General features: G+C 40.6%; 2 protein-coding genes across 3 annotated transcripts in view; both read left to right on the top strand.

Moving 5' to 3' along the window:
* LOC143323418 (uncharacterized) overlaps nucleotides 1-489 on the top strand; it is a 28,388-nt gene extending 27,899 nt beyond the window's left edge. Inside the window, exon 34 of the mRNA XM_076735254.1 lies at nucleotides 424-489. Within this exon, the coding sequence (XP_076591369.1) occupies nucleotides 424-489 (66 nt within the window). The remainder of the gene's footprint in view (nucleotides 1-423) is intronic.
* Nucleotides 490-1,140: 651 nt separating this feature from the next.
* On the top strand, nucleotides 1,141-19,237 carry ttc12 (tetratricopeptide repeat domain 12). Of its 2 annotated transcripts, XM_076735530.1 has the most exons (21): nucleotides 1,141-1,334; nucleotides 1,657-1,811; nucleotides 2,117-2,138; nucleotides 4,649-4,726; nucleotides 4,835-4,956; nucleotides 5,219-5,278; nucleotides 5,720-5,791; nucleotides 6,290-6,350; nucleotides 6,501-6,689; nucleotides 9,125-9,194; nucleotides 10,237-10,325; nucleotides 10,648-10,816; nucleotides 11,409-11,504; nucleotides 12,591-12,654; nucleotides 12,761-12,895; nucleotides 13,121-13,213; nucleotides 13,406-13,474; nucleotides 15,312-15,413; nucleotides 15,886-15,985; nucleotides 16,253-16,481; nucleotides 18,217-19,237. In XM_076735530.1, exons 1-21 carry the CDS (start codon nucleotides 1,283-1,285, stop codon nucleotides 18,284-18,286), a joined length of 2,097 nt encoding a protein of 698 aa, XP_076591645.1. In that variant the 5' UTR covers nucleotides 1,141-1,282; the 3' UTR covers nucleotides 18,287-19,237. The 2 variants fall into 2 exon arrangements, with proteins under 2 accessions (XP_076591645.1, XP_076591646.1); XM_076735531.1 differs by lacking the exons at nucleotides 10,237-10,325; nucleotides 10,648-10,816.
* Nucleotides 19,238-27,281: the final 8,044 nt, after the last annotated feature.

Here is a 27,281-nt window from a genome sequence, read left to right on the forward strand (position 1 = left end):
CAAATGATGTACTTCTGATTATTACATACACAAACAATAATCAATATTCTGACTTGGTTTTTAAAACTGTTGGATTTGACAAAAACAATTTCACATTCATCAATTTCTCCTTCCTGTGCAACATTAAAGGCACAGTATGAAGAAATACAGTTACTGCTGGAAGTTACTGCACCTATTTTTTGGCTGTGGGAGGACTGACTTTAATATCAGCATCGAATTTGTGGCGCACGCTTCATCTGATGAGGCTTACCAAAGCCTGTTGTTTTCTCTTGCCCTATTCATTTTGTGGCTATGTTGAGTTCTTTCTTTACCCACTGTATATATTTACATTTTTACATACATAAGTCACCTCTTAGAAAAAGAATCAGCTGATTTTAGGCAATGTTTGCATAGCTGTGTCTCTTTATGTGTCTTTAACCACAGGGAGGCAGTGTTGATCTACTGCTGAGAAAAAGGAAGGCGGGAGTTCAAGGTGGGATGCTCCCATAGCAAGATGGTCACTCTGACAGGAGATTCATTGAAGTGATGCAGGGATAGACATCATCTGTGGCCACTCTGTACTCTGCTCACAACACAGGATGGATGCAAAGAATACACATGCAGGGAAAGGGCGAGGGGTGGAGTTGAGGGGCTGAAATACTTTTTCAGTCTAACAAAGAAAATAGCAAAGAGTAATGGCAACAATTGAATGATTTCTACCAATATTGAAAAAACACAAAAGTTGTACAATTTTGTTGGTTCGGATGAAAGCAAATATATGAGCACCCAAATGCAGGGTGAGAAGTGCTGCCTTCAGGGGTTTCGAGAAGATCTCAATCATGAGGAAACGTCAACAAATGTGTACTTCTGTGACACTGAATTTGTAACAAAGTGAACAATATGTGATACTTGATCATTTTTTTTCTCAAAACACATGGCATTGAAGTAGCAGTGGACAGTTACAATGAATGACAAGGGGTAGACAAAGCCTTGATGATATTTCTTCGGACTTTTGTTTAAAATATCATCTTAATAAATCGCTCTACATGTGCAACCTGGGGTGGTTAAACAACAAATCTCTCATGCAGTACTTATCATCCATTACTGTGGAATAACGACAACGAATGCAATTTCAGGTTTAGAAGACGATTTACGAGCGGCAGTGAAGGCATCACGTCACTATGGTAACTGAACGCGGAGACTTAGGAACAGTCAGCGTTGGTAACCTCAGCGTTTGCTAAGATAAAATAGAGCTACTTACTTTATTACATAATAAACGCAGGCTTTAAAGGGCAAACACACCATGGACAAACTTGAAGACTTGGAGAGCTTTTTGAAGAGTGTTGACAAAATAAGTGAGTAATATAGTTGTGAATCTTCTTAACGCTAGCTCATTGCTAACGTAGTAGCTAGTTAAAATAGTGATAGCCAAGGGGAGCAAAACTAACGTCTTTCGTTAGCTAACTAAACACACGGATAGTATGTGTTAACCTGCCACATAAGTAAGTTCCTAACCTTAGTGGCATTATTGACCACCATACTGATCAGCACATAGCTAATAATATTCCACTGTAGTACATTAAACTTGCATTTTACAACATACATTATGGTGCGGTTAGATATTAAACATGCAAATGAAGACTGTAAACAATAAGACATGTCATTCATTCTTTTCAGGTGAGCTAGTGATGGATCTGCAATCTGCTGATGTCGAAGTACAGGAAAAAGCAATGGAGAAAGCTGATTGCTATATTGCTGCCTTGGATGAACCCTGCAGGACAAAAGTCAACAAGACTACAATCAACACAAACCCACCGCTGCAGCCTTCCTTGGTAAAGATATGCACGCAAAGTCACCCAAGCACAGTGGCACTCCTTCTGTCACTCTCTGTCTGCCTCAGTCATCCTCCCTCAGTCTTTCTCTTGCTCTCTCTTGCTGTCTCTGCCACTTCGACACAACACACGCACAGACACACACACACACACACACACAGAGCACATATACACAACCAGCACCTTCTTACTGTGTTGTCTACCTTGTCCCTTTGTGTCATGTAAGAAGGGACAAGGTGTACATCACCTTGCAAGTAGTGATGAGGAATGGGCATTATTTTAATCCTTCTTTTTCTGTTTTACAGAGTCTGCAGAATGAAAGCCCAGGTGAGCATTATGTTTGGTTGCACTTAATTGAAACATTGTTTAAGTAGACTTATTCATTTGTGAAACAAACATAGCCGTATGTGGTGAACAATTTTTCTGTGAATGATGCCTGACCACACTTCTCTGTGTAAGACAGCAGCCTCCCTGAATAAACTAAGCTGTAAAAGGTGCAGACGTTTCACTTGGGGTGTCAGCAGCTGCTGTGAATATTATGGTGCAACCCAAGTCTCGGCTTATGTCAGTCTGTCTTTTTGATCATGAGTATAACTTAGAACCTATTCTGCTGAAAGATTTATTTCCGATTTGCCGTCCTGCGCTCCATGTGACTGTTTTTCATTAACCAGTAAGTTGATTTTTGCTGTTTTTGTGTGTCTTCATTGGAATTTCGTGCAGACTTGACATTTTCTTGAGGCACAGGGAGATTTTTTTATTCAGCTGCGCCTGTTTGGCAGGTTGGTGACTCACCATGCGCCATAGTAGGAAGAGAGATGCGGTGAAAGGTGTGTCCTTAGTATTACAGTGGCCTTCTGGAATTTATGTCTCAAAGGTGATCGTGTTTTACACTATCTTCCACTTGCCTGCTCAGACCTGTTCAGATGCCCCACGTTTGGTGCTATTTTTGGAGATTTAGTTGGCAGACGTTTGATAAAGGTGTGAACTCGCTCCCTTATCAAACTGTCAGTATGTCTTGGTGAGGAGGGCACTGCTATGAGGATATGAATGACTGGACATGTTTGATGTGTTTTTGTGGGTTTGTTTGTTTAGAGGCCTCTGAAGATTGCTTAGTGGATAGAAGAATAGTAGTATTGACTGTTTAGGCCACCAAGGCACTACACTACAAAAATACTTGTGTGATCAAACATCGCACAATGTTGGAGAAGTCTCACAAGTAGGAGCCAGCTCCAGGTTACCATGCAGTTCTATTTTTACATCTACATGCCTGCTTACTTTGAGTGTTGCATCCATACCTAAAAGCTCATACTGCTTTCTTTGATTATGTGTCTCTTGTATAGGTCATGTATCATTTAGTCAAACCACTTGAATCTGGTTTTCCCCATAAAACAACTTTTCATCAAATCGACTCTTCTTTTCAGTTCCTCGTGGGAAAAACTCATCAATAGCGATAAAGCTGCAAATGCTTGTGCCTTCTGCACCTCTGTGTGAGACCACCAATATTAAAGTTGACATGCACTCAATTCAATAAATGAGGAGGAAAAAGTAATTCTGTATTTGAGGCTGAAGGGACAGCAAAACAGTTTTTAACTTACCCTGCCTGATCTTACATTGGTACATTTATATATATATATCTATATTCAGTTTTTATGTTAGGTTTAGCATAAAAACTGCACTTTTAACACAGTGTCACGTGCAAACACATGCAGTACTACGAACCCAGTTATTTATTTATGACTCTGACCTCAGTGATTGATTGGCAAGGGAGATCTTGGAGTGAAAATTCAGATGCAATGTCAAGTATTGCCGAATGAAAAATATATCTGCAGTCCTTCTCTGTTGTAGCGCTTGTTGTAAATCAGATTCAGCTGTCCAAGAAAAATGCTCAAAAAGGCTGCAGGAGTCGAAGTCCGAGAAGCAACTTTATTGTCGACAACAAAGGGGAAACACAAGGTGTAACTCCAATGAAGTTCTCCAAGTCTCTCCAACTGACAAGGGTCTGTGTCTGTCTTTTATACAGTTTGTTCAAGGTCACCCCCGCCCTTGGGGTATCTTCTTCTTTTTTCTGTTTCTTCTATTTGTTATACACCATTACGTTATCATTTGGCAGTTTTCCTGCCCGGAATTTCCCTATCTTATCCAAATCTGTATTGATACATCAAAGGTGCATCTTAAGGATGCTTCCTTTTTATCTTATTTTCTATTCTTCCAAATTACACCATTAGCTTCTGGTCATCCTGGGCTCTATTTTTTAAAAAGTATTTACTTCTTACAATTACACCATTAGCTTTTGCTTGTCGTGCATTCTCTTTTTTTTAAAAATATGTATAATCATAACAATCATCAAAAATCAGCATTCATTGATCACAGTATGCTTGATAATCATCATCACAGTATGATTGGTAATTATTATTGTCTTTCATGGTAAATACGTAGTATATCTTGAATACAGTAAGGTTACATAAGGACACACAGGGCTATGCAAGGTCACAGACAGTGCTGGTCAAAACCGGTTAGAACCAACCAACACCGGCTGTAGAGACACCTGCAGAACCATGGAAAGTACCAAAGGCCCATGATGCAGATATATGCTCATATGATCTCTTGATATCTGACTTCTGTTGCGCAGTGTTAGCTGCGCAGTGTCAGCCTTGCACAGCATCACCCTCCTGACTCCTCTGTGTGCCCTTTCTACTTCTCTACTATCACACTTCTGCTACAAACTACCATTGGTTACAGTGTTTGACTCAATTCTCACATATCTTCACATGTCTTGTTGAGAAAAATTATACTACACGCTCATGCTCAAAGGTTTTTCTTTTTCTTTTTTTGACCAGAGAGTTTCATGAAGATTATGGAGAGAGATGCTGAAGACAGAAGAGTAAAGAGGATTGCAAAAGCAAAAAAGGCGACTGGTGTGTGATTCTCTGTTCCTGAAAGATGCAGTTCAAAGTGAACAGTTTGCTGCTCTGTTGAGCCAGCAATACGTCTCTTTAAATGTTGTACCATTGGTGTCACTGCAGCACTCAAAGACAAGGGGAATGAAGCTTATGCCCGAGAAGACTATGAAACTGCTGTGAAGTATTACAGTGATGGCTTGGCTGAACTACGGGACATGCTGCCATTGTACACCAACCGAGCACAGGTGAATGTTTTTCATCTTTTAAATGTTTTACAATGAAAACACAAATGATGTGTTGTAGGGAAAGTTGATCCCAGATTTAAGGCTTAAGTGACAAATAATTCACAGAAGATGTTCCCGTACAGAATACCAGCATCTTGAAAGGCTGCTTTGTGGTATATTAATAACCAAACAGTGCTACACCACTAATAACCACTAGCCACATTTATTTTTTGGCTGTTTTTGATGCCCAGTAACCACATTTCCAATATTTTGATCTATTTAGGCCTACATCAAGCTGGGAAAATACAAGGAGGCCATCAGTGACTGTGAATGGGCCCTGAAGGTAAGGCCTGGCTGGGAACTAGGATTAGTCAATTCTTCTGAGAGCTCATGGGAGATATGTTTAACAGGAAGATTCACTGTCCTACACTGCACTCAAACAACAGTAAGAGATGTAGGATACACAATCATAAACAGTGGTTATGAGTTTCTCCGAATTTGGTAGTTGGTTTGGAGTTATGTTTGCTTTGGGTTGCTCAAGCCAAGTGCAAGTTTACATTGAAAAAGGCTAACTCTAGTTTTGCATGCCAAATATGCGTTTTGATGCAACCGTTAAGTGATTTTCTGTGATCACTGTAACACATACCAAGCTCTCTTGAGATGAGTCTCTGAGGATCGGATTGAGCTTTCCTCTCTTACTGTGGTAGTGTTACCAATGCAGACACATTAAATCACCATTATGTGGAAGTGTTATACACTCTCATGATCATTTTCTCTCTATCAGTGTGATGAGAGGTGCATAAAGGCTTACCTACACAAGGGAAAAGCTTATCTGGCCTTGAAGAAATATAATGAGGTGAGTGTAATCACCTCTCATTACATCTAATCACACTTGTGTGTGTGTGTGTGTGTGTGTGTGTTTTTTTTTTTTTTTTTTTACACATTGCTCTTGTATACAGATCACTACACTTTGCATGTCATCTAACTACAGCAAAAACATAGATAGATTATGAAGGTTGTATGCCTGGAATAGAGAACTAATTTAATAAGATGTTAAAGTGGGTATAAGCATGTTGCATGCCTTGTCTCACAGCAATCTGTTTTATAGCTATTTCAATCCATTCATTGGAAAATTTTGCCTTTTATTTTACATTGATACTTGCTAAAGATCTTTATTTAGCACAGTTATTGCAAGGTGCATCACATTTTTCTATATACCACACTCTTGTACTGAGCTAATGTAGTCTTTTGGGGTAGCCATATTGATATCTGTGTGACTAAAAGAGACCAGTGAAGCATGTCATACAACCAGCAATGAACGTAATGATGACCTAATGATCCTCCTCTTTAATAGGCCAGAAACTCTTTTGAAAAGCTGGTGGAAATTGAACCTGGGAGGGAGAAGATTGTGAAAGGTAGTGTCATTTTCTTCAGAGGTTATGTTAGGAGGGCATTAATGTATTTAAGTCTTTTTGTGAAAATTGCCCTCATTGGCTTAATGCATCATATCCATGTACCGAGTTTCGGTTTCTATCTTTTTAATCTCCTTTGTTTTCTCCATGCAGAATACCTCACCCAGGTAGATTTGGAAGAGGAGAGAGAGAGTCAGGAGATGAATGCGATGCAAAAGTTTGACAAGGGGGATGGCAAGGCCATAGCAGTGCCCCAGCTGCTGGAGAAGCTGTCAAGGCCTGACCAGATGCCCTTCTACTACTGTGGAGGATTTGAGATTCTGTCACAAGCAGTTACTGACTGTGAGTGTTCTTTTAGGACAAGCATTGCACAATTATCTTTCTCCTTTAATCTCTGCATGCCCAGCATTGCCTCAATAACCTGCTTCACTGGTCCACTTACTTCCCATTCTATGGCAAAAATGTCTCTAAGGTCAGGAAGGTTAAGAAGACTTAAAGGAGAAAAAGAGTTTATACCGTACTTAAGTGCTCACAGCGAACATCTTAGACCATGGCATGAGGTGAAGCAGGGCTGCAAAAACAAATTGTTTCTTGTCTTGCTCTGTGACAATGGATGTGAGGGAAAGACTTTGTGCTGTCCATCACTGATTTCTCTTCATGCTCCGTTTGCTTGTCACAGTGAGCAAATTTCCAATATAGTCTATAAAGGCACACTGAAAGAGCAAATCCTCAGTGCTGTCTGGTGAGCCACTGTGCGGAGGATAGCTGTAGTTTCCGTAACACAATGTAACACGATGAGATCACACTTAAACAGCTGCAAATCGAAATGATCAAATCAATGATAAATTGTTACTATTTTGTAATGCCCGTGAGTGAAATGAGTCAAACCTCCAGTGCTGGTATAATCTCAATTAGCACAATTAGACTTTCCTTTGGTGTATAAATGACAATGTAATTGGGTTGCTGAACTGCTGAGTGGGCTGTTCCAAGCCAGCGGTGTCAGCTGTTCAGTCAATTAGGTGATGTTGAAATGAATGAAGAACTTTTCAAAGTAAAATGACTAATATTAAGGTGATAGAATTTAGTGTAGGGTTGTGTTGACAATGTTAGTTGTATTTGGTGTTGGGAGCAGATACAGAGGGTGGTTGTTACGGGATGACAGCAAACACTGTTAAGCCTTCTGCACCTGTCTTGGGCACAATTTAATGAAACACCTGTGATAGCAGGTGTCTATTCCATAACCTCAATGGTATACCTGCACTCAACCCTGTCAGATTTAGAGTAGGTAGCTAGTGAATAGTGGTGCCTGTCTGTTGGCTTTGTAGATTTATGACAGCCTAGCCTGGGGTCCTCTAGATGGACAGGAGGCCCTGGAACATACCAGGGGTTATCAATGCTTATATATATTTCAGGACAAGAGTGACTTGTTGTCAGGGGATTCAGAATTTCTAGCAGCGTTCGCTGATCAAGAAGAAAAGAGTTCATAAAACTGACAAAGAGCATTGGTCCACACTACAACTGTTCATAAAAGTACCACTAAAAAGAAGAGACAACAAATCCCATATTGCAACATGATGGGACAGATCATATCTAATTGCTTTTGCTGAGTTGTCACACAGTCGCTTCAGATGGTTTATAGATTAATCGAGCCAAACAGGCTAGGATGAAAGGTGCTCTTACAGGCCTGATTTCTTCTCGGCATGCAAAACTGAACTGTGATCTTGTGCTTCAAAACAGGAAATTTGTCAGCAACAAGATGTTTCATTGCATGCATCCATTTCATAATGCTGGCATCAGGTTAAAAAAGTAACTGATATTTCAAGTCCTGTATTGTATGAAAAGGGGCCATTGTAGACAGGCAGCAGTTGCTCTCCACCAAGTTATTCACCCTCCTGTGTCAGTGATATTTTTGTAAATGTTTTTGACCTAAGAAATGACTTTGAAACTCCACATCTTTAATAAAACTTTTTTAGCTACTGCCGAAAGGCAGAAATTTCATCTTCTATACAACATCCTTGCCGCACAATTCATCATGGTCACTGGCCTTCTTGGGAGTATTTGTTTTGTTGTATTTTTGCAAAAAAATAAGCTCTTATGAAGTAGTTCTTACATGGTGCATCCCATTGCTGCTCCCACATACGCCTTGTATAACATCACGTACTTTGACCACACAGCTAAGGCTGATGGGATTGATGGAATCAAGCTCAAAAGATGTCAGTAAACCATACAGATATTAAGAAAAAAAAATCCACATCATGGTGAGATACTAAGTTTTCGTTTTAAGCTGTATTCACTATTTGTAGTACACACTATTCTTTTGCACTGACTGCCCACTGTGGAATGGCAAACATTTCTTATCCAGTCTCTCTTTTTTCTTCATTCAGATGAATAAAAGTGTACTGTCAAATGATATAATGCCTGTCTCACAGTGCCATTCAATGGAAAAGGGCAAAACTTACATAACTCACAACTGAAAGGATCTCAGCAGGGCTGACATTACAAGCTCCCCCCTCCCAAAAGTACCCTCTCACTGCTTTGCTCTACTCTCTGTATACTCCAGCTCACTATTAGTGGAAAATATATCATTGTTCACTGCACCTTACTCTGTCGACATATTTTATTTATCATTTCCTCTTGTGCCCTTGTCTGTAAACCAGTGAATAAAACAAGCTAAACGGAAAGACAGAGGTGTTATGTTTCTCTAAAACCTTGAGCCTACTTGGTGATGATATATAGTTTTCTGTCTTCTTACACTGTCTACTGTTCTCCTCTAACAGGTACAGGCCAGACCCTTTTCAGACTGAACAATGGCTTCAGTATCATCAGCAGCAATGACATGGTTAGGAGGTAAGGAGACCAGAGGGAGAGGTAGCTGTCAGCTCTCTGTGGTGCTTTGACAGATGGACCCAGAGACAGGGGCATACAGAGACAATGATGGCCTAAACTAGAGAGATCATTCTCTCCTCTCCCTCTTTCTCTCTTGTTTGTGTGATAACCCAAAGTTGAAAAGATGATCACACTGAAGATTGAGATGAGCGCTGAAATGAGCAAAGGCCCTGTGTTTTGTCACAGAAAGAGGGGTTTTGCGCAAGATACAAATTATGAGTCCTGCATGTCAGATCAGTGAGGTTATTATTAACTTGTCGTGCTTCCCTTGTTGTCCATTGTTAGCGCTGTCATTATCAAAGTTAGAACACAGTGTCTGGAAAGTAGGGAGTGCAATGAAATGGCAGTCTGAGCTTGATGAAAATAGCCAAAAAAGTTACTGCTGTGAGCCAGACACGACCAATTGAAATCTGTGTGAGCCTCGTAGAATGCCCGTGCATTGTTGCATGCCCTGATCACAATCTGAAGGGGGACTCCTGAGTTCATGTGCTGTGTTGGCCTTGTCTGGAAAAAAAAAAAAAAGTAATGCAACAATCAGGGTGCTCCTTGATATTGAGCCTACAGGCTTCAAAAGAAGTGGAAAAAAATGAAACATTCTTAAAATATGTAACAGACATTGGGATTAGAAATCAGGCTATAAACTTCAATCAACAAGCAGCAGCACATACAAGCTTCTTCAGGGCTTTTCGTGCTTATTGCGCACGTTCTTTGTAGCACAGCGCTAAAATATACTTCTTCAATCATTCGTTTTAATGGTAGCAGAGTGCCCTTTGGTACAGAGCCGTGCTGCTACAGCAAGATTGCTAGGTTGTTTAATATTTTACCATGAAGTAACCGTTGGATTTTATTTCCATCCTTTGTTGTGCTGAGATACATTTTTTATTGAAAGACTTTCATGCAAATAACATTTTTCATTATTTGACAATGATATTTCAATTTAATTTGCAATTATGTCCATTAGAAGAGAACCCAGCTTAGACGACTGAGTTTATTTTCTCCACAGCTGCCTGTTGCAGAAAACAAAAGATCCAGACAGCCAGGAGTTGTGTGTGTCTGTTCTGAGATTATGGAGGGCTATTTGTTGTGGAAATGGTATGTAAATAATTGAATTACTACTTTATTTTCTTATCTTTGTCCATGTAACAATTTGCACTCACTGAGTTAGCAGGAAACAGAGGATAAAATTAAATGATATTATGGCATCGTGTCATTACTGCGTAGTTTTTCAGTATGAGCCTCCAGCCTTCTCTGTTGTCAGCTTTTATCTGTCTTTTTTGCACAATTATTCACAATTTGTGTATGTTAATACCATATGAGCAACAAGGCATATCCCCAGTATCAACACAAGTAGCAGCTTGAGGTGCATGTAATTACAATTGTCCAGTGAACTCTTTTGAATTTCTTTTGCTTTCAGCTGAAAACCAGAACATGCTGATGACTTGCCCAGTCAGCAGAAAGTCCATTGTTGACTTGGTAACATCAGAGCATGTTGCAGTACAGAAAGGATGCCTAGCACTACTATTTTTGTACTCACAAGAACCGTATGGCCGACGTTTGGCCATTGACAACTTGAATGTGCACAAGTAAGACATTTCTTTTATATTGTAATCAGATGCAACGACTGCGAGCAAACTTATTGTTTGTTCTAACCAAATTATGAGAAGGCTTTTTCGTTTACCTCCTCCCATTCTGAGTAGGTAATGATATGATTTTTCATTTCACATTGTCCCTCTTAATGAAATCCGTGAACTGACTTCAGCCCTGAGCCATATGTTTGTGACTGTCTCTCCAATTGCCACATCCATTTAATGAGATTTCAAGAAATGTGGTATATCATTGCTCTGGGACATAGTTTTAAAAATTACTGTGAGTGGCCGAAGTGATTTCTTATTATCTTTAGGTCAGATAATATCTCAGCTGCAGCTGATTGGGTTTTCAAAAAACTAGGAAGAATGAGTAATAGTGTTGCTCTATTTTGGGATTGTTATGAAGATTATTGGTCAAAAGGTGGACACCATCATTATCAGGCTATAAAATATTTGCTGAAATCCGGATGACATTCATTAAGAACATGTCATTTAAGAAAATTGCTGATTCTCTTTTTCTGTCTATTTCTCTCCCTCCTCCTTCCCCCTCTTTTCTTTATCTCACTCTCCTCTTAACCTGGATCTAAAGGTTAGTGAGGAACCTCATGGCGAGTATCTCAAAGCCGCAGCAGCAGCAGGAAAACACAGCAGTCAACATTCTGAAGAACTTTACAACAGAAAACAAGTATTACTGATACACAGCCCAACAAAAACACACCCAGGAAAACATGTATTTTCAGACACTGTGGAGTTCAGAATATGACCGACAAGACCACATGTCTATTATCCTGCCATACATCTTATCCATATAGATTAGAAGCATTTTAAAATACTTTGCCACAGCATGTCAGGTAGGATCCCCTGAGAAATGGAAAGTGTGGTGTCTTTAATAATTCAACATGTGCTGTCCAAGTGTTAATGTCACTTGAAGGCAAAAGGCTGTTCTCAACCTGTTTCCCTCTCTGATGACTCATGAAAATAGACATGAAAGGACAGCTCAGGCTCTCGAACACAGCAGGAAATAAGTCGAGGTGTCAAGCAGTGAAATGGGGAGATCAATTTTCCTTGTCTGTAGCTCAAAGCGAGTTACTCAACAAATATGTGTTATATCCCAGAGATGCTTCCACTTAATCGTAAAAGCTCAGCCGGGTCAATGTTGGCTTTCATGGATATTTTTGGTTTGGAGTAAAAGTGAATACACAACCGGTCCATGGTCCAAATTGATTCAAGGTCTTTCAAATCTTACATTTGAGACATTTGATTGATTGAAAAAAGTATTCAGATGCTTTACTGAAGTAAATTGCTACTACCAAACTGTGAAAATACTCCAGTACAGTAAAAGTCCTTCGTTCAAATCCTCTTAAAAGTCAACTTTTCATGAGCTAAGAAAAAAATACCCCGTTTTCAGGCCTTTGACCATTTTCCAGCTAATCCAAGAGGGTCTTTAAATTATTTATAGTTCCCATAAAGAAACACTTAATCCTTCAGTTTATCACAGTCATTAAAAATTACCTCATCTAGAGATACATGGTTGTCACTGGACAGGAAGGGCATGAAAAAATATCATCTGAAAAGTAATTCATAACTAAAGCTGTCAGACAAGTGTAGTGGAGTAACAAGTACAATATTTGCATCTCTGAAGTAACGGAGTAGAAGTATTAAGGTCCATAAAGTGAATACTCACGTAAAGTACAAGTATCTTGAATTTGTATTTAATTAGAGTACAAGAGTCTTTCATGCAGAGTAGAAATGTTTTCATGTTTTCTTCCAGACTTTGCGTTCAGTTAAGGGATGAGTTGACAGACTCTGTCCTTATGCCATTTTCCACAATACTGGTAAGATATGTAGACACAAAGTTTGATGTCATATGAAGTATGCACTGAATATGTACGTGTGTGTGTGTCTGGACAGATGTGCACATCTGTGTGCTTCATTTTTCAGGGAAATATTAGCAAGTCCAATCAGCATGTCCTTCCATCGCTGATATCAGCTGTTGGCGGTCTGGCTCGAGATAACATCATCCGTCACAATTTTGCTCACGATCCAGAGTGTTGGAGGGCCTTCCTGGTTGCCATTGTTAGTATCATTATCAGACTGGTCTGTTTGCACAGAAAACCACAGATCACTTCTTCATTGAGTTGCATCCAGATTCCACAGCACTTAGTGATACTGCCATGTAGTGAGTGACCTTAATTAGACATTAGAAATGTAGTCTGTGTCGGCTGCTATCAAAATGTTTTTCTGGGTTTAAACTCATATGTGTATTCGGTTCAGTGTAGAATGTGTTGGCTGTCATTGCAGAAACAATGCCGGGCATGTGGATACACAGAGGTCCTTTACCTTATGCTCGGTTTGATCATCAACCTTTCAACTATCACTTCTCCAGTCATTCAGGTAAGACAAATGATGTGTGGTATTTACTTAAAATTCACGCGACACCACTGGAATTCAATCGATTCGAATAAAGTCCAGAAATTAAACGGGAGCATTTGTGTGAACCGTGATGTGTGACCTAATCAGTCACCTAATCAGAGGTGAAATGTGTGTGAAAATTGGTTTAGCCACTTGTCTGTCTCCTTTTCGTAGGAGCATGCTGTTTCACTCTGTGACTGCTGTATGGGCCTGCTGAGGGACAGTGATGGAGGCGTCGTAACTGTGAGCAAACCTTACTTCAGCACTACACTGCCGTACCGAGGAGAGCTGGAAAAAGATTCATATAGTAGGAGTAGGAAAGCCTTATACATCATGTATGTAGGTGCTTTACTGTATCGTAACTTCTATTACGTTTGGCTAATACAGTGTTGGACGCTTGTGGAAAACTTTTACTTGTTTGCTCTCCAAACTTGCGTACATCCTATAAAGCACAAAACCAACCAACTAAATGAAAATAAAAGACGTTTGTCTTGAGTAATGGCCCTCATCTAAGGCTTGTGAGCTCACTGGCAACGTGCCCCAAAAGGTGGTTACAGTGATCCACAATGTTCAGAGGAACGTGTATATGTGTCATTGCAGTTGATTAAAACTCCAGCCCCAGGTGCTTTTGTCTGTGCTAATGGCTGTTATTGCAGTTTCACACTGCCTATGCAATGCCCTCAGAGTCCTACACTTCCAACCATCTGTCGCTTCACTCTGCTTTAAGGCTCACTCACTTCCTGCCCGGCATTATTTCTTCCTTGTTGACACCCTTATTCTTAGTTTCCTCAATATTTGTTCACTCTTCTTGTTTTTTCTTGTCTTGACTTCAGCTGTCTTCTTTTCTCTTTAATGCATCATAATGATTATGGCAAAGCCCTGAAGCCCCAATCCATAGTGTTCCCATCGGCCCAATTAGCGCTACTGTGTTTTTTTATATACATGAAAAAAAAGAGTTATATACATTTAGGTTTCGCTTTCTTGAGAGGAGGTGTGAAAGGAGCATGTGTGCGTGAGCCAAGGAGTGAAACTACTCAAAGTGTCTGTGCTATTCACTTCCATTGTGCTCACTTTGAGAGAAAAAGTCATCCTTGTAACATTTAAATATTCTTTTGAAGTGTCATTAATCAATTTCTGGTCACTAGGGAGCAGAAACGCGGCAAAACATGCTGATAGACGCACACCATGACATACAGTATTATTGCTGTAAATGTTTTATCAAATGTAACAGACATGAAGCATCATTATGGTATCCTTGGAGCTGTGTTTCTGGCCACCTGACAAGTGTCAATCCAGGTTTTTTTTAGCAATGATTTGGTCTCCACCAACTGCTGAGAAAAATATCTGGGTCTTTGTCTGCCTTCATTTGGATGTGGGGAGACTGTGCAGAAAATGACTGCTTGCTGCTGCTATGAATGTGGTTGATGAGAGCAGTGATACTCAACTGAATGCTGCATTATTTAAAAAGGAAGTTGATCTTTTATCAAAACCTCATCAAATAGATGTTTTTGTTATTATAAATTATTCAGTCAAATGACTAATTTGTGCTCTTGACTTACAAATAATTCTCTCAAATGACTCATTTGTACACTAAATATACTTGTTGTCATCTTTATTGAATAATTCATAGCCTCAAATGACTTTATTTGTGCCCTCAAATTGCTCCGTGCAATGATAACGTGTGATTCAGCAGATCCAGCCTCCGAGAGAAAGCAAGCACCCACATGGGTGACCTTTTTCTAATTCACATTTGCTCCACTTCTTATGCTTGTTCTTCTCGTCTTTCCTTTTTATTTTCCTGTCCTTGAAAGTGTCACAATAATTTCATGTTCACTCAAACATGTTTTGAGGCAACTCACTGTCTTTTCAACCTTTTGTACTTAATTGCTGGAAAAACACTCCTTAACACCTACTGATCCTTGTTCCAGCCACACTTCCCCATTTGCTTTGTTACCAGCAGTCCTCTCTGCTAGCTTTCTTTCTCCCATATTTCCGTGCTTTGTCCTCCCATCTATCTGTCTTTTTCTATTATCTTCTATTATCTCCTTTTCTAATTCCGACATTCTTCTTTGTCCTCCAGAGAGCCACAGGTGTGCTCAGCACTGTCCTCCCTCAGTCTTCTGAAGCCATTCAGCATGTTATTCTGCTGGATGTGGTCCGGACCATGCGCTGGCTGCTAAAGGTGCATGACTGTACACGTTTCTGTGAATACACCAACACATAGTTGTATCTTGTGGAGTGATATTATATTTCCGAACCATCTTTTATTGGATTATTTATGCTTCAAATATTGACATGATTTAAGAAAACATGTCATTTGTAATGCAGAATACTGAAGAATCGTTAAGTCCTGCTTTCTTTCCAAGGCCTGATTACATTGGCTGTGAGAGAGAGACAGGTGTGTGGTGCATTCACGTGCTGGTGTGAAGCTTCAGATATCTGAACCTTGAACTAAATCAACAAACAAAAAACACAACAACAACAGAAAGCTCATGCTTACATACATTATACCCTTAAACAATCACAATGATGCTCTTCAGATGTGTACTAATTAGTTATTCGTCTACTTTGTGTGACCTTGAGTGTCAGTGGAGCGTAGAAACATACGTTCTACTTGTTTAATGTCATTGTTATTTTTGTGTCTGCCTACCCAGGGAACAGGGGAGACTGCCACTAAGTATGCCATTAAGACTCTAACAGTGTGCACTGCTGCCAGTCACTTGGCACGCGAGGAGCTGCTGAAGTCTGATAAAAGTGAGAAATGATTGACATGTCAGCATTACTTTTGCAAGCTCTTTCATTAGTTCATGAATAATATTACGGTTTGACCTAATAAGCAAATGAAGTGTGTGTACATGTCTGTGTACTTGTATGTGTATGTATGTATGTATGTGTCTACATTCATATGCATGGCGTTTGTGTGAGTGCTGTATCTGTAAATTGTCATGTCATAACGTGTTTGTTAATGCATTTTAAAGTGCCGTAACCTTATATTTGCTATTCATGTATCGTTCCGCACAGAACTGTCTGTTTTGCGTCGTTTGCTGGGTTCCAGCTGTGATGAAATGGTGTCAGGAAATGCAGCCCTGTGTTTGGCCCACTGCCTTGAGTTAGAGGGAATTGCCAGCAACCTGCTGGGCACTGATATTGTGCCGCTGCTACTGCGCCACGCTGCAGGGGACGCTAAGAGGACAGCTGTGCAGCAAAATGCGGCAATTGCTCTTGGGAAGCTGTGTCGATCCGAGCCCAGGTGCCCTCTCACCTCACTCTGTAAACCACATGCTGGTGATTACATGTAGAAACTGTCCTGAAGGAGCGCTTATGGACTAGATGAAATGCCACGCTGATAACGAGCTAATGGGATGTTTTGGCTCTGGTTAAAGAAGTTAGTCACACATGAGGCAGATGTATGACTGACCTGACATATTCAAATATTTGTTTATCATATTTGTATTTGCAGCTGATACATATTTTATTTAGTTTGTATCATCAGAGAGCCAGCAGCAGACTGAGCCATGTGTTTGTCGCCCTGAATGCATTTTTAGATGGTGTCCACCACAGTCCAGAAAGAGGGAGAGAAAGGAATGGAGCTAATTTCCTGCCAAAAAACGAACATGTTTGAAAAATGTCCCACAATTCACTTATAAGCACAGTGTGTTTTGCAAATACCTATCAGACAAATACAAAGCATATTTCTGATACATCATGCTTCGGCAAAAAATGCATACTTATAAGTACAAAAAAATCAATCCTATAAAGCCAAAGAGTAATTCGCCCTCCACAACAGCAGGTGGCACTGAGAGTCACTGCTTTTAGTTAACTAGTTAGCTGGTTAGTTATGATGTTATGGTTACTGTAGTATGATTTATCACGCTCCATGTGCTTGCCCCTGCCATTGAATTACATCATTATGTTCAAATGTCAGGTCGAGCTCTGCCTCTCTGTTTTGTGGGCTATTATATTGCGCTCCTTCCCCATTATTGATACACAGCAAACAGTGATTATCTGTAGATTCTTCAAAAAATAAACCATTTATATTTGTGCTATTGCTCCTTCATAATGTATTATGTGAATTGAAATCCACACACCATATTACACAATGGTTCCCAGCATGATCTAATCCTGTATGCCTCGACTTGGTTCCCCACATGCATTATAGTAGTTGATTATATCTATGCTACCTCTGTCAGCCCATACCTTAATCAAACTGATTCATGATCCGTGCTTACTGGTCTACGCTTATAACTCATTCCAGTTTTGTATGAAGGTTGCAACTCCTCCACCTTTCTCAGATTCCCTGTTTCTTCTAACCGTATCATACCTCCTTATAATAAATCCCAATTGTGGTTTCTGCTGTTGTGGAGGACTCATTACTCCCCAGCACAGACACCCTGTTTCTTCAGCATTATGCATTAGAAATATGTTGTGTATTTGTTTGATCGGCATGTAGTCTGTTAATGGTGTTTTGTGTCTGCAAACCACGGCGGGTTTGTTCGTGAAACGCACGGTGTTTGTGAAACGTGTTTTGTTTGTTTGTTTGTTTGTTGAGTTTTGGCCGGAAATTAGCTCCATAGAAAGAAAAGGGCAAAGAGAGAGACACAGAGACACAGTTTTGACTTCATAATGTCTGTCTCAGGTTTGTTCTGGTCGTAGTTGTTTTTCTTAATGTTTAATCAAGTGTTAGCACATTTAGTCCATCACCATTACTGTCTGTTGGATTTTAAGTTTATTTTCTATCAATATCCATTAATCTGCCAACTATTTTCTGGGGGATCCCAAATTAAAATTAGAATGATCAGCCCTTTGTTCCTACACTCCCAGCTGACACGAATACAATCACTGATCAACAATGATACTGCTTTGCTGATACTGATGTGCTGATCTTTAGTTTCTAAGATAAAGTGTAGTTTCAGCTAAACGTCAACCCACTGAACGTACCGTCACTGTGTTTTCTTTTATTAAACTTTTTTCTTCTCCAATTCCAGACATATCAAGAAACTTCGAGAACTACACGGCCTTGAGGTTCTGCACTCCTGTGTGAAGCTCATCACATGAACCCATTAATCCATGACAGTACCACGTTTTCTATCCCCTTGCTTGTCATCAGTCTTGTTGTCTCCTGTATTGTTTTAGGCTTAGACCCCTAAAAACCCATTGAGGAAAACAAAAATTCACCAAAAGAACTACCAGCCCTGGTAATCATATATTTGTTCAGTGTTTTTTTTAAGAAGGTGAGAATAATTAAAGATTGGTTTCATTTGAAGAAGATTCTTCTCCTAAGAACTTAATCCACATTAACACGGTCATAAAGAGTGGCTTCTCAGCTGTCCTTATTTTTCATACCTATGTGAATTTATATGGTTAATTACCATGAAGAAGTGTGGATGGGGGTGCAAGTGCGGTCAGTCTTACCATCTGTGTGTTTCTGTTTGTACATTAAAATATCATTCATATTTTATAACAAACAAAGCAAATGAATGAATATATGACAGAATACACTGCGCCAACAAACACGCGCCCAGTGTGAAGCTGACTTTGTGCAGTGTTACAGACTGTAACTGATACAGATCAGGCAGCATTAACATACTGATGATATTATTATGGATTAGAACAATGTATCCCTGTGATTTAAGACTTTGCATAGAGATTTAAACCTCATTCATCTGTCTCTGTCTTATTTAACAAGAAGTGTGTTAAATGCAAATTACGTAGCATACTGCTTGTTTAGCAGCTAGTTTTACATACCTGTATGTGAACATAATGACAGGTTCAGATGAATTGTGTGTCTTAAAGCGTCATTTAACTCTGTGCTGGTCTTATTTTTTGGTTCTTTAAATCTGTAATCAGTTTACTTGTTTTTTTTATTTAATTTCCAGAAAGGTGCGGCTGAGTGCTGCGTATATTGCTGCTAAAAAAAACAACTACTTTTTCATCTGTGCTTGGATTCCCTGGATGGCAGTACTGGAGGGACAAATCATCTCAAAATAAACACATTTGTGATTTAAAGTTTACAGTTAGACTGAGTTCGGGGGGTGCCAGAACTGCATGTCTTTGAAATATGAGGATTACTTGTAAACTCAGAGAAAGGGCTGGGCCCAGGAATTTATTATGGGACTTTTATTGCTGTATGACAACAGCTCTATCCGCTGTACCACAGCGCTGGTCTTGCTACTTGATTTTGAGTCCAACTGCTATAAGAAGGTCAGAGCTGTAACTCTGCACACCCACAGTGATGACGTGTACAGTTGCAATGGAAGAGAAAAGGCAAGCATTGTGAAAAATTGTGTGGTGTAGAGGCTGCGCTTCTAGACGAGTGTGTGTGGGTATGTGCAAACCTGTGATTGGATAGCCCTGTAGAAAAGGCTAGCATTAAAAAATATTGGTAACATACGATGGCGTTATGACACCTTAGGAGGGAAGAAAAAAGACAGGAGTATTTTTTAGCCATGTTACTCATATGACTGTAGCAGTGGCAGGGTTGGTCACTCAGTACACCACTTTGGTTTGACATTTATGGTCCCCAAAGGGAGGAGGCTTTTGACGATCCCCAGACCTTTTCTTTTAGTGTCGTCTTTGGTAAAATGTAACAAATATTGCAGGCACTGACATGGAATTTCCCATAGGAATCCACTGATTCCTGACTTTTCACCGGGAGGTCAGAGTTTTCATTCATCTGGTGAAATAAGTCATCATCTACTGGATGAATAGACAAACACAAACAAAAAAAAATGACATTCATGGTCCCCAGACAAAGAATCTAGTTGACTTTGCAGCCAGATTCCTGCAAAGCTAATGACATTCCCATCAGTCTCCACTATACTTTGTGTTTAATGTTAATGAGCAAATGTTAGCATGCTAACAGGCTAGAGTAAGAAAGCATTGTCATTGTGAGCATGTTTTACCGAAGCATTTACTGCCTCACAGAGCCACTAGCATGACTGTAGTCTGTTGTTTTGTGCTTGTTCACGTATTAGTATGGAAGTACATATTTACATTGTATTTACATCCTCATAATTTTAAACACACAGGCACAAATGAAAGAAAAAGGGTATTTTGTAGCAACTCAATCTAAGAAGAGATGAGTCTGTGGTTCATCATGTAAAGTTTCCTGGAATCACGAGTTAAAGAGAAGTTAAGAAGAGGGTTTATTCATATCATAGCTGCAACATATATTGATACATGAAATACAATTGACCACAAATAAAACTGAGATGCAATTTCTAATATTGACTGTTCATAACAGCTTTTGCACCTGTTGGCTATGTAGTGCCTACAGTGACTGTAAAAGGAACTGAGAAATCTAATCCACGTATAAATGATCTGCAGAGGACAAAAGCTCCCTGTTAGGGATGACACCATCTGTGTTGGTCTGCAAACAACGGATACCGTCTGCTCACTTGGATTAAACGGCAATAAGAACAGTTATTCAGTGGGGTTTGAGTAATTGTAAACAAGGCTGAACAGAAATGAGGAGGTTTTGTTTCTCACTAGGATTTTTCCTGCTTATAGGTATGTACTTATTTTTTTTATTATTGATTTTTAAGTGCAGTGCAGTAGATACTTCCATTATGATCTGGCTCATTTGTGCCACTCTCGGTAAATATTGGATATAAATGAATACATTCTTTTTTGAATTGTGAATTCATGAGCCGTACAACCTTGATGATAAATGTTGCAAAGGTTTATCTACAAACAGTGACACAAATACGGAGCATGACCACATTTTTTCTGGATTCCCTTTTGTTTCACATGAAAATGTGAATTTAAGTTTCTTGGGATTGCCATTGTTGCTTTTAAAGAAAAGCAAGCAAAAACATTTTAATAATCAAGTATTTTCTACAAACTTCTACTGGTCGTGTGGAAAACAGAAAAGACAAATAAATCAACAAATACACTGAAATATGTGAAATATTTCAGAAGTAAATCAGCAGGTCTGTCCTTCACAGTGGCTGACATACTTACTTGGCCTTACCAGCAAATAAGAAATCCTCAGCACATACAGCAGTGTTAATGTGTGTTATGTTGTTTTGCCTCTCGCTCTCTGATCATTCCATCTAAATAACATGGGTGTCGCCATCCTCCTCGCTTATCATCTAAAGAGATAACTGACATGATGAGACCTGAACTTAGCTACACAAATTCATTTAATTACAAATCTGCCTGTTATTAGTGCTGCGATCAACAGTGAAAACATCCAACTAAACATTTTATATCTTTGCCATCAGTCACACACCAAGGGGTGCCAAAATCATTAACTTCTCTTCCTGACTTTGTATCTGCCACAACAGGGTTCACATTATTAAAGATGCCCTGTGGAGTTTTGACTGTAAACCCTCAGTTTTGCCTCTATTCAACAAACTGAAACTGAAACATTAAGAAGATAACCTTTTTTTTTTAATGTTGTAATTGAGGGACCTCATACAGGTATTGTCACTTTGTGCAGACTGAGAGAATTTCTTTTCAGGTCCCACACAAATACATCTTTTGTTTTCGTCTGCTCTCCGTGCTAATCGACTGGTGAAATCCTTCACTGGACTATAAATCAATTCCTGTGCTGCAGGTAGCTACTATGGGATCACCAGAAGACGTCAACAGAGACATAAATTCACCTTAACTCTCCCCTGTCCATTGTGTGGCCATTACAGAAGAAATATGTTACATGTCAGCCCTGCTCTCACTGATGTGACCTTGACACCGTAACCCTAACTGTGAGAAGGATGACAGTTTAGTGGAAATCAGAACTGGAGGGACTCAACCAGATGGAAAGCAGTGCAAAGCTGCGCAAAACTGCCGGCTGGCATATTGATTATGGGGATGCAATGATATTAAAAGCTTTACAGATACTGAATAGGCAGTATTGACAAGACTATGTTTTAATTTTATTGTAAAATCCTTCGATCAGTGGACTGCTCTTTTTGTACTGTAGCTGCTTGATGCTGATGCAGACCTCCAAAAATACCACTTAATTAGAAACCATCCTAATTTATCACCCAACACTCTTTCCAAGTGTCCACAATCACTGAGGGAGATGAGCCCAAATTAAATGAGGGCAATACTGCTCCCTTCAGTCACTAAAACAGTGTTAGAAACACACCCGATCTTTTCCAGATTAGTCTATGGTGACACCTGACTCTTATATGTGTTGAATAGTCTGATATACTGTTTATTTGGCCTGACAGGACAGCATGGAGTTACAGTACTAATTGATCTCAGCTGCGATTTATTCTATATAATACAGTTTGGCTTTTGAAGAAGAAATTCAAAAGACATGTTTTCTTTTTCCTGTGTAGTTGGGACAGAAATAGAAGATTCCCAAGGTTACCACAAGGAACAAACAAAAGGCACAGCTGTCACAAAAGATCTGCTTTTGAAAAAGGAAAACACAATTGGTCATGGCACAGAAACAATACCTACAGAGAATACACTTCAACACTCTGCAGCGGCAGTGACTGCCAAGTTTCCAGGGGCAGTCTCGTTTGACACCAGACCCACGGCCCCTCATGAGGCAACACAAATCACAAAAGCATTGGCTATAATTGCCTCACTGAGCAGAGAGCGTTTTGTTTCCAGAAATGGGCAAAGCACTCTCATGTCAACTGGAGACTATCCATCAGCTATGAGGATTCACAATGAATCAGAAATCCCATTGATCTCTAATTATGAGAAGATCATTTCCTCTTCTACAGAAGCTGCATTTAAATCAATGATGAATGGCCCCTCCGAGCCAGATGCCCATTTGTCAGATGCAGTGAAAGCCTCTCTTTGGCCTCACACTCTGCGCGATAACAGGAATCAGAGAAACACTGACTCTACTCTCACATCTGTTGACGGAGGGCCGGGAGTTCCAATCCTATCTGCATCTCATCCTCGTGTAATTGATAACCTGGCTGCGCTGCGTAATGACACCACTGACAAACAATCTCAAGGTAAGGATGAAAGGGGGATTTCAGACCTGGGAAGAAACGAGTATCTGTTCAGTGCGATGCAATCCATCTTCCAAAGTGATGCAGCAGAAGATTCAGGGAGAGGAAACACTGTGCCAGACTTGTGTTTGACCTGCCTGAAAGATCGAAGACTGGTGTCCACTGAGAAATCTGTGGCTCTACCTGCACTGTCACCTGATGGCTCTTCAGACTCTCTCAGCAGAGAGGGGCTCGCTTTAGATTTCCATCAATTTACAACCTCCTTACCCAGTTTACAGCAACAGTCAGCTGGAGAACAAGAAGAAAAACTCAACAAAGACATCAGTTACCGAAATGTTAGCAAGCATTCCAGTTTTGGTGTGAGGGAGCGACTGGTTTACAGTCTGACATCTCCTCCCTCCTCCACTGTGAATCATAGTCAAAGCATTTTGAATAATTCCCAAACCAAATCTTTTCTTTCAGATACGGGAACAGTTGCATTTGACATGTTGTCTCTTGCTGAGATGTCATCAGCGACACAAAAAGACACCCAGAAACAAGAGAAGCACACCTATCTCAGTGAAACTTCACTGACAGAGAGACAGATTTCAACAACCACAGTGCTTTATCGTTCATCAAATTCACCTCATACTGTAAGGAAACCAGGGCAAAATGGAGAACAAGACGTGTTCGGAGAAAAGGTGAACATTGGGGACTCGCAGTCAAAACTGATATATCTCAGTAAGAATAACAACAACGCTTCCCACCCAAACTTCAAGAATGCATTTATCCAAAACCAACCTTTGAACGTCAGCAGTGGGTCAGTAAGCAGCACACCCATCATCACTGAAGCACCCCGCAGCAGTGTTCATCCAGATGGCGCTGATGGCAGTGCTGCATCACGTCCAACTGCAAGAATGAGGCTGAGTGAAACTCACAGTACAATAACGACCTTCAGCCTCAGCAGGCCGACCACTTCTGCAGTCAAACACAGTGAAGCTCGCTCGCTGACAGGCAGAGCTGAGTCGTTGAGCTCTGTGTTGAGGAGCCTAACGGCAGCTAAGCCGAGCTCTCAGACCAAGGAACCCACGACGACTGTGTTACTGAAGGATTCTGCCCTCACGTCCGCATCTCTCCGCTCTCACACATTTAACAACGTACACAGCATTGCTAAAGAGGCTTTTGTTGATCCCTCAGGGCCAGCGAGTAAACTGGATGTGAAAGAACCACAATCATCAACCATTACAACAAGAAAAGCTGCTGTGCCTGTGAAGTTGTTTCTTTCAGAATCAACACAGGATTTTGATGATGAGGTGTCCACGCTGACTCTGACGACACTATCAAGCAAGTCGTACTCCGAGAGACTGACAATGAGCAGATTTTTAGGGAGTCAGTCAAAAGTCACGCAGGAGGGATCTTTAGATGTTAGCAATGATAACCATGAGGCATCAACTCTCCAATCTTTTGTAAATTATAACAGGGATTTGATCCAAGAGTCACTAATAGTCCACAATCTGAAGCCGGGAGATAAAAATAAGCAGGTGTTGACTGTAGCTGCAGAAAATGAGGACAGAGAGATTATCAGGATCGAGGCCATGCAAGGTGAAGAAATTAAAGAGACAACGGAGATTCCAAAGTTGCAAGAAGAAGAGGACGAGAGCAGGGAAGGTGAAAAGTTGGGCAACAAAAATGAAGAATTTTTTAGATCAGATAAGATGGAGAGCGGGAAACAAGAAAACATAATTAATAGTGGAGAAGAGATAAATCAAAATACAGACCGGGGTGAGGATAAAATAGAAGAGCCTGAGGCCAAGACAAGTGTACAGGAAGGAGGAGGAACCATAGCGAAGACGGATGTAACTTTGAGACAAAACAAGGATCCAAGACAAGGGGAAGAGCGGGACGAAGAAGCTGAAAAGCAGAGAGAGTCTTTGACGAAGGAAGGGGAAGAGGCTAGAAGACGGGAAACAGCAAGCAAGGAAGACATTAAACATAACAGGGAAATTGGGAGAGAGAACATGACAAACGTTCCCCTTTGGCTAACTCCTAATTCTGAAGAACTTAACAGAGACAAAGGGCACGCTGTTACAATCCTGTCTTCCTGCCACAGTCTGATTAAACATTTGGGAGCAACTGAGCACGCAGAAGTTCATCTGGGTGAAAATACTGCACAAATTATGGAAATGAAAACCAATCCATTTTCCTACAAAGTGACAAGCAATCACGGACAACTACACTCAACTCTGAGATCTCAGAGCCCATCAAGAACGACATCTTTTCCCATAGAGCCACACACACAGATGAAACTTCATCCGTCTACCCACGGGGCAGTGCTTACTAAACAAAGTGCTCTGAACAAAGTTGTTGAGCCAACATTTCCTGTGACTGTCATACCAAAAACCGTCCCAAAACTCTCTCAAATATTCGGAGTCGCCACTTCCAAATTTAGTGATGCATTCAAGCCAACAATTTACCCGCACAGCAGTGCAACTAAAGCAGCACACCCTGTGCTAAACAGGATCAGTGACATGTTGTCACTCACTGCGCCACGATTGGCAATCACAGCTGGGTTCCTGCAAGCTCAGCCCCACTTTACAGTAAACAGCTCTACTCTCAGTGCATCAATTATTTACAGCATCTCAGATCATACGCATAAATTCAGGACTTCAGTCTCGAAGGCAAATCCACATTTACAGACAACAAACGAGAGCGAGCAAGTAGAACACGTTATACCAGCACATATAGCTGAACCCAGTGTGAAGGACCCTGTAACCTCTAACATGATTGAAGAAGTGAGTATTTCTTCTGCAGGCACTCCTCTGCTGCTCCAGCGTTCGTATAATGACTCCTCTACCAGGCCACCCACAACCACAGCCTTGTCATCTGAGGCCCCCATCTCCATTGGCCAGTCGCGGCCTCACCAGGAGCAATCTTCCCCTCAGATAAGCCAGTCCTCCTCCTCCTCCTCCTCCTCCTCCTCCTCCTCCTTTGACATGACTTCAGGCCAGCCTTGCTCATTTAAACTGTCAGAGCAGACAGCCCATTCAGATTCTTTGCATGCTCCCGTTGATGATAACAAGCAGAGATCTGTACAGAGCCTAATGGCATCAATGAGCCCTAAAGCAAAGAACGATCAATTTCCTCTGAGCAGCATGTCACCACTGCTAAATCTCGTGCCGTTTGGAGGTGACAGTTTACCTGACACCTATAGGCCGACAGGGCTAACAAGATCAGCCTCAGAAGAAGAAATATTGAGGGCCAACTCTGACGCTGACTATGCAAATAGCGGAAGAGGCCGCACTGAGTCCTTGTTAGGGGCTGCTGATGAGACTAATCAAACTGAGGAGAATGACAAGATGGTGATCTTGGCAGTGAAAGATTCAGATGTTGTCACAAAGCGAATGGCGGAAAACAGAGGTGAAAAGAAGAGTTCCCCTTTTATAACACAAACAACTGGTAGGAGTAAACAGCAGTCGGCCAGTAACACTGATGAATATAACTTGTTGTCTATAATACAGACTGAAAAATTAGCAGTGAAAAACACTGAAGATAACAACTGCAACGGCCTGCTCAGTGTAGATGGTGATGATAAAGCAAACAGCACAATGAAAACGACCCTTGAGAATAATCTTCTCCCTCAGTTAGGAGGTTATAATGAGACAAGCACTAAGCCCATCGGGTTTGCCATTCAGACCACCCACAAGACTGAGCAGGCAATAAGTGGGGATTTTGCGGCTGTTTTGAGTGATTCTGTTATACCTGTGCTTGACACAAATGATCAGACTGGCACCACTGCATCCGTTGAGTCAGATAGTCTGCTGGAAATATCCCAAATACAAGCTAATGATGTGACGAACAGTGCTATTTCTGAAATGGAGCATCATGCAGCAAAAACAACAGAAATGCGACATGATTCCTCCTCGCCACATGGCGCTGTGGGTGTCAGCCCTCTCCCTGCTGCACACAGTAATTTCAGAAGTGACCTTAAGGTTTCCAATATATCCACACAGCAGATTGTTACCTCTGATGTTCAGATAACCACTACTAAAACGAGTGGTTTTGCATCTCTGGCACCAAGTGCTAGCACAAGTGTTCTCATTGTATCCACAAAAGATCATGAACCAGCGCTGACCACTAGTGAGAGTGTG

Source organism: Chaetodon auriga, chromosome 7 (genome assembly GCF_051107435.1).
Source record: "Chaetodon auriga isolate fChaAug3 chromosome 7, fChaAug3.hap1, whole genome shotgun sequence".
In the NCBI taxonomy this organism is placed as follows: Eukaryota; Metazoa; Chordata; class Actinopteri; order Chaetodontiformes; family Chaetodontidae; genus Chaetodon; species Chaetodon auriga.

What these genes read in the sequence shown, in the direction of transcription:
- ttc12 (XM_076735530.1), top strand. Translation starts at nt 1,283, where the DNA reads ATGGACAAACTTGAAGACTTGGAGAGCTTTTTGAAGAGTGTTGACAAA. An exon ending in CACCGCTGCAGCCTTCCTTG is followed by an intron (nt 1,812 to 2,116) that starts GTAAAGATATGC and finishes TCTGTTTTACAG; the next exon opens with AGTCTGCAGAATGAAAGCCC. An exon ending in AGCAATGACATGGTTAGGAG is followed by an intron (nt 9,195 to 10,236) that starts GTAAGGAGACCA and finishes TTTTCTCCACAG; the next exon opens with CTGCCTGTTGCAGAAAACAA.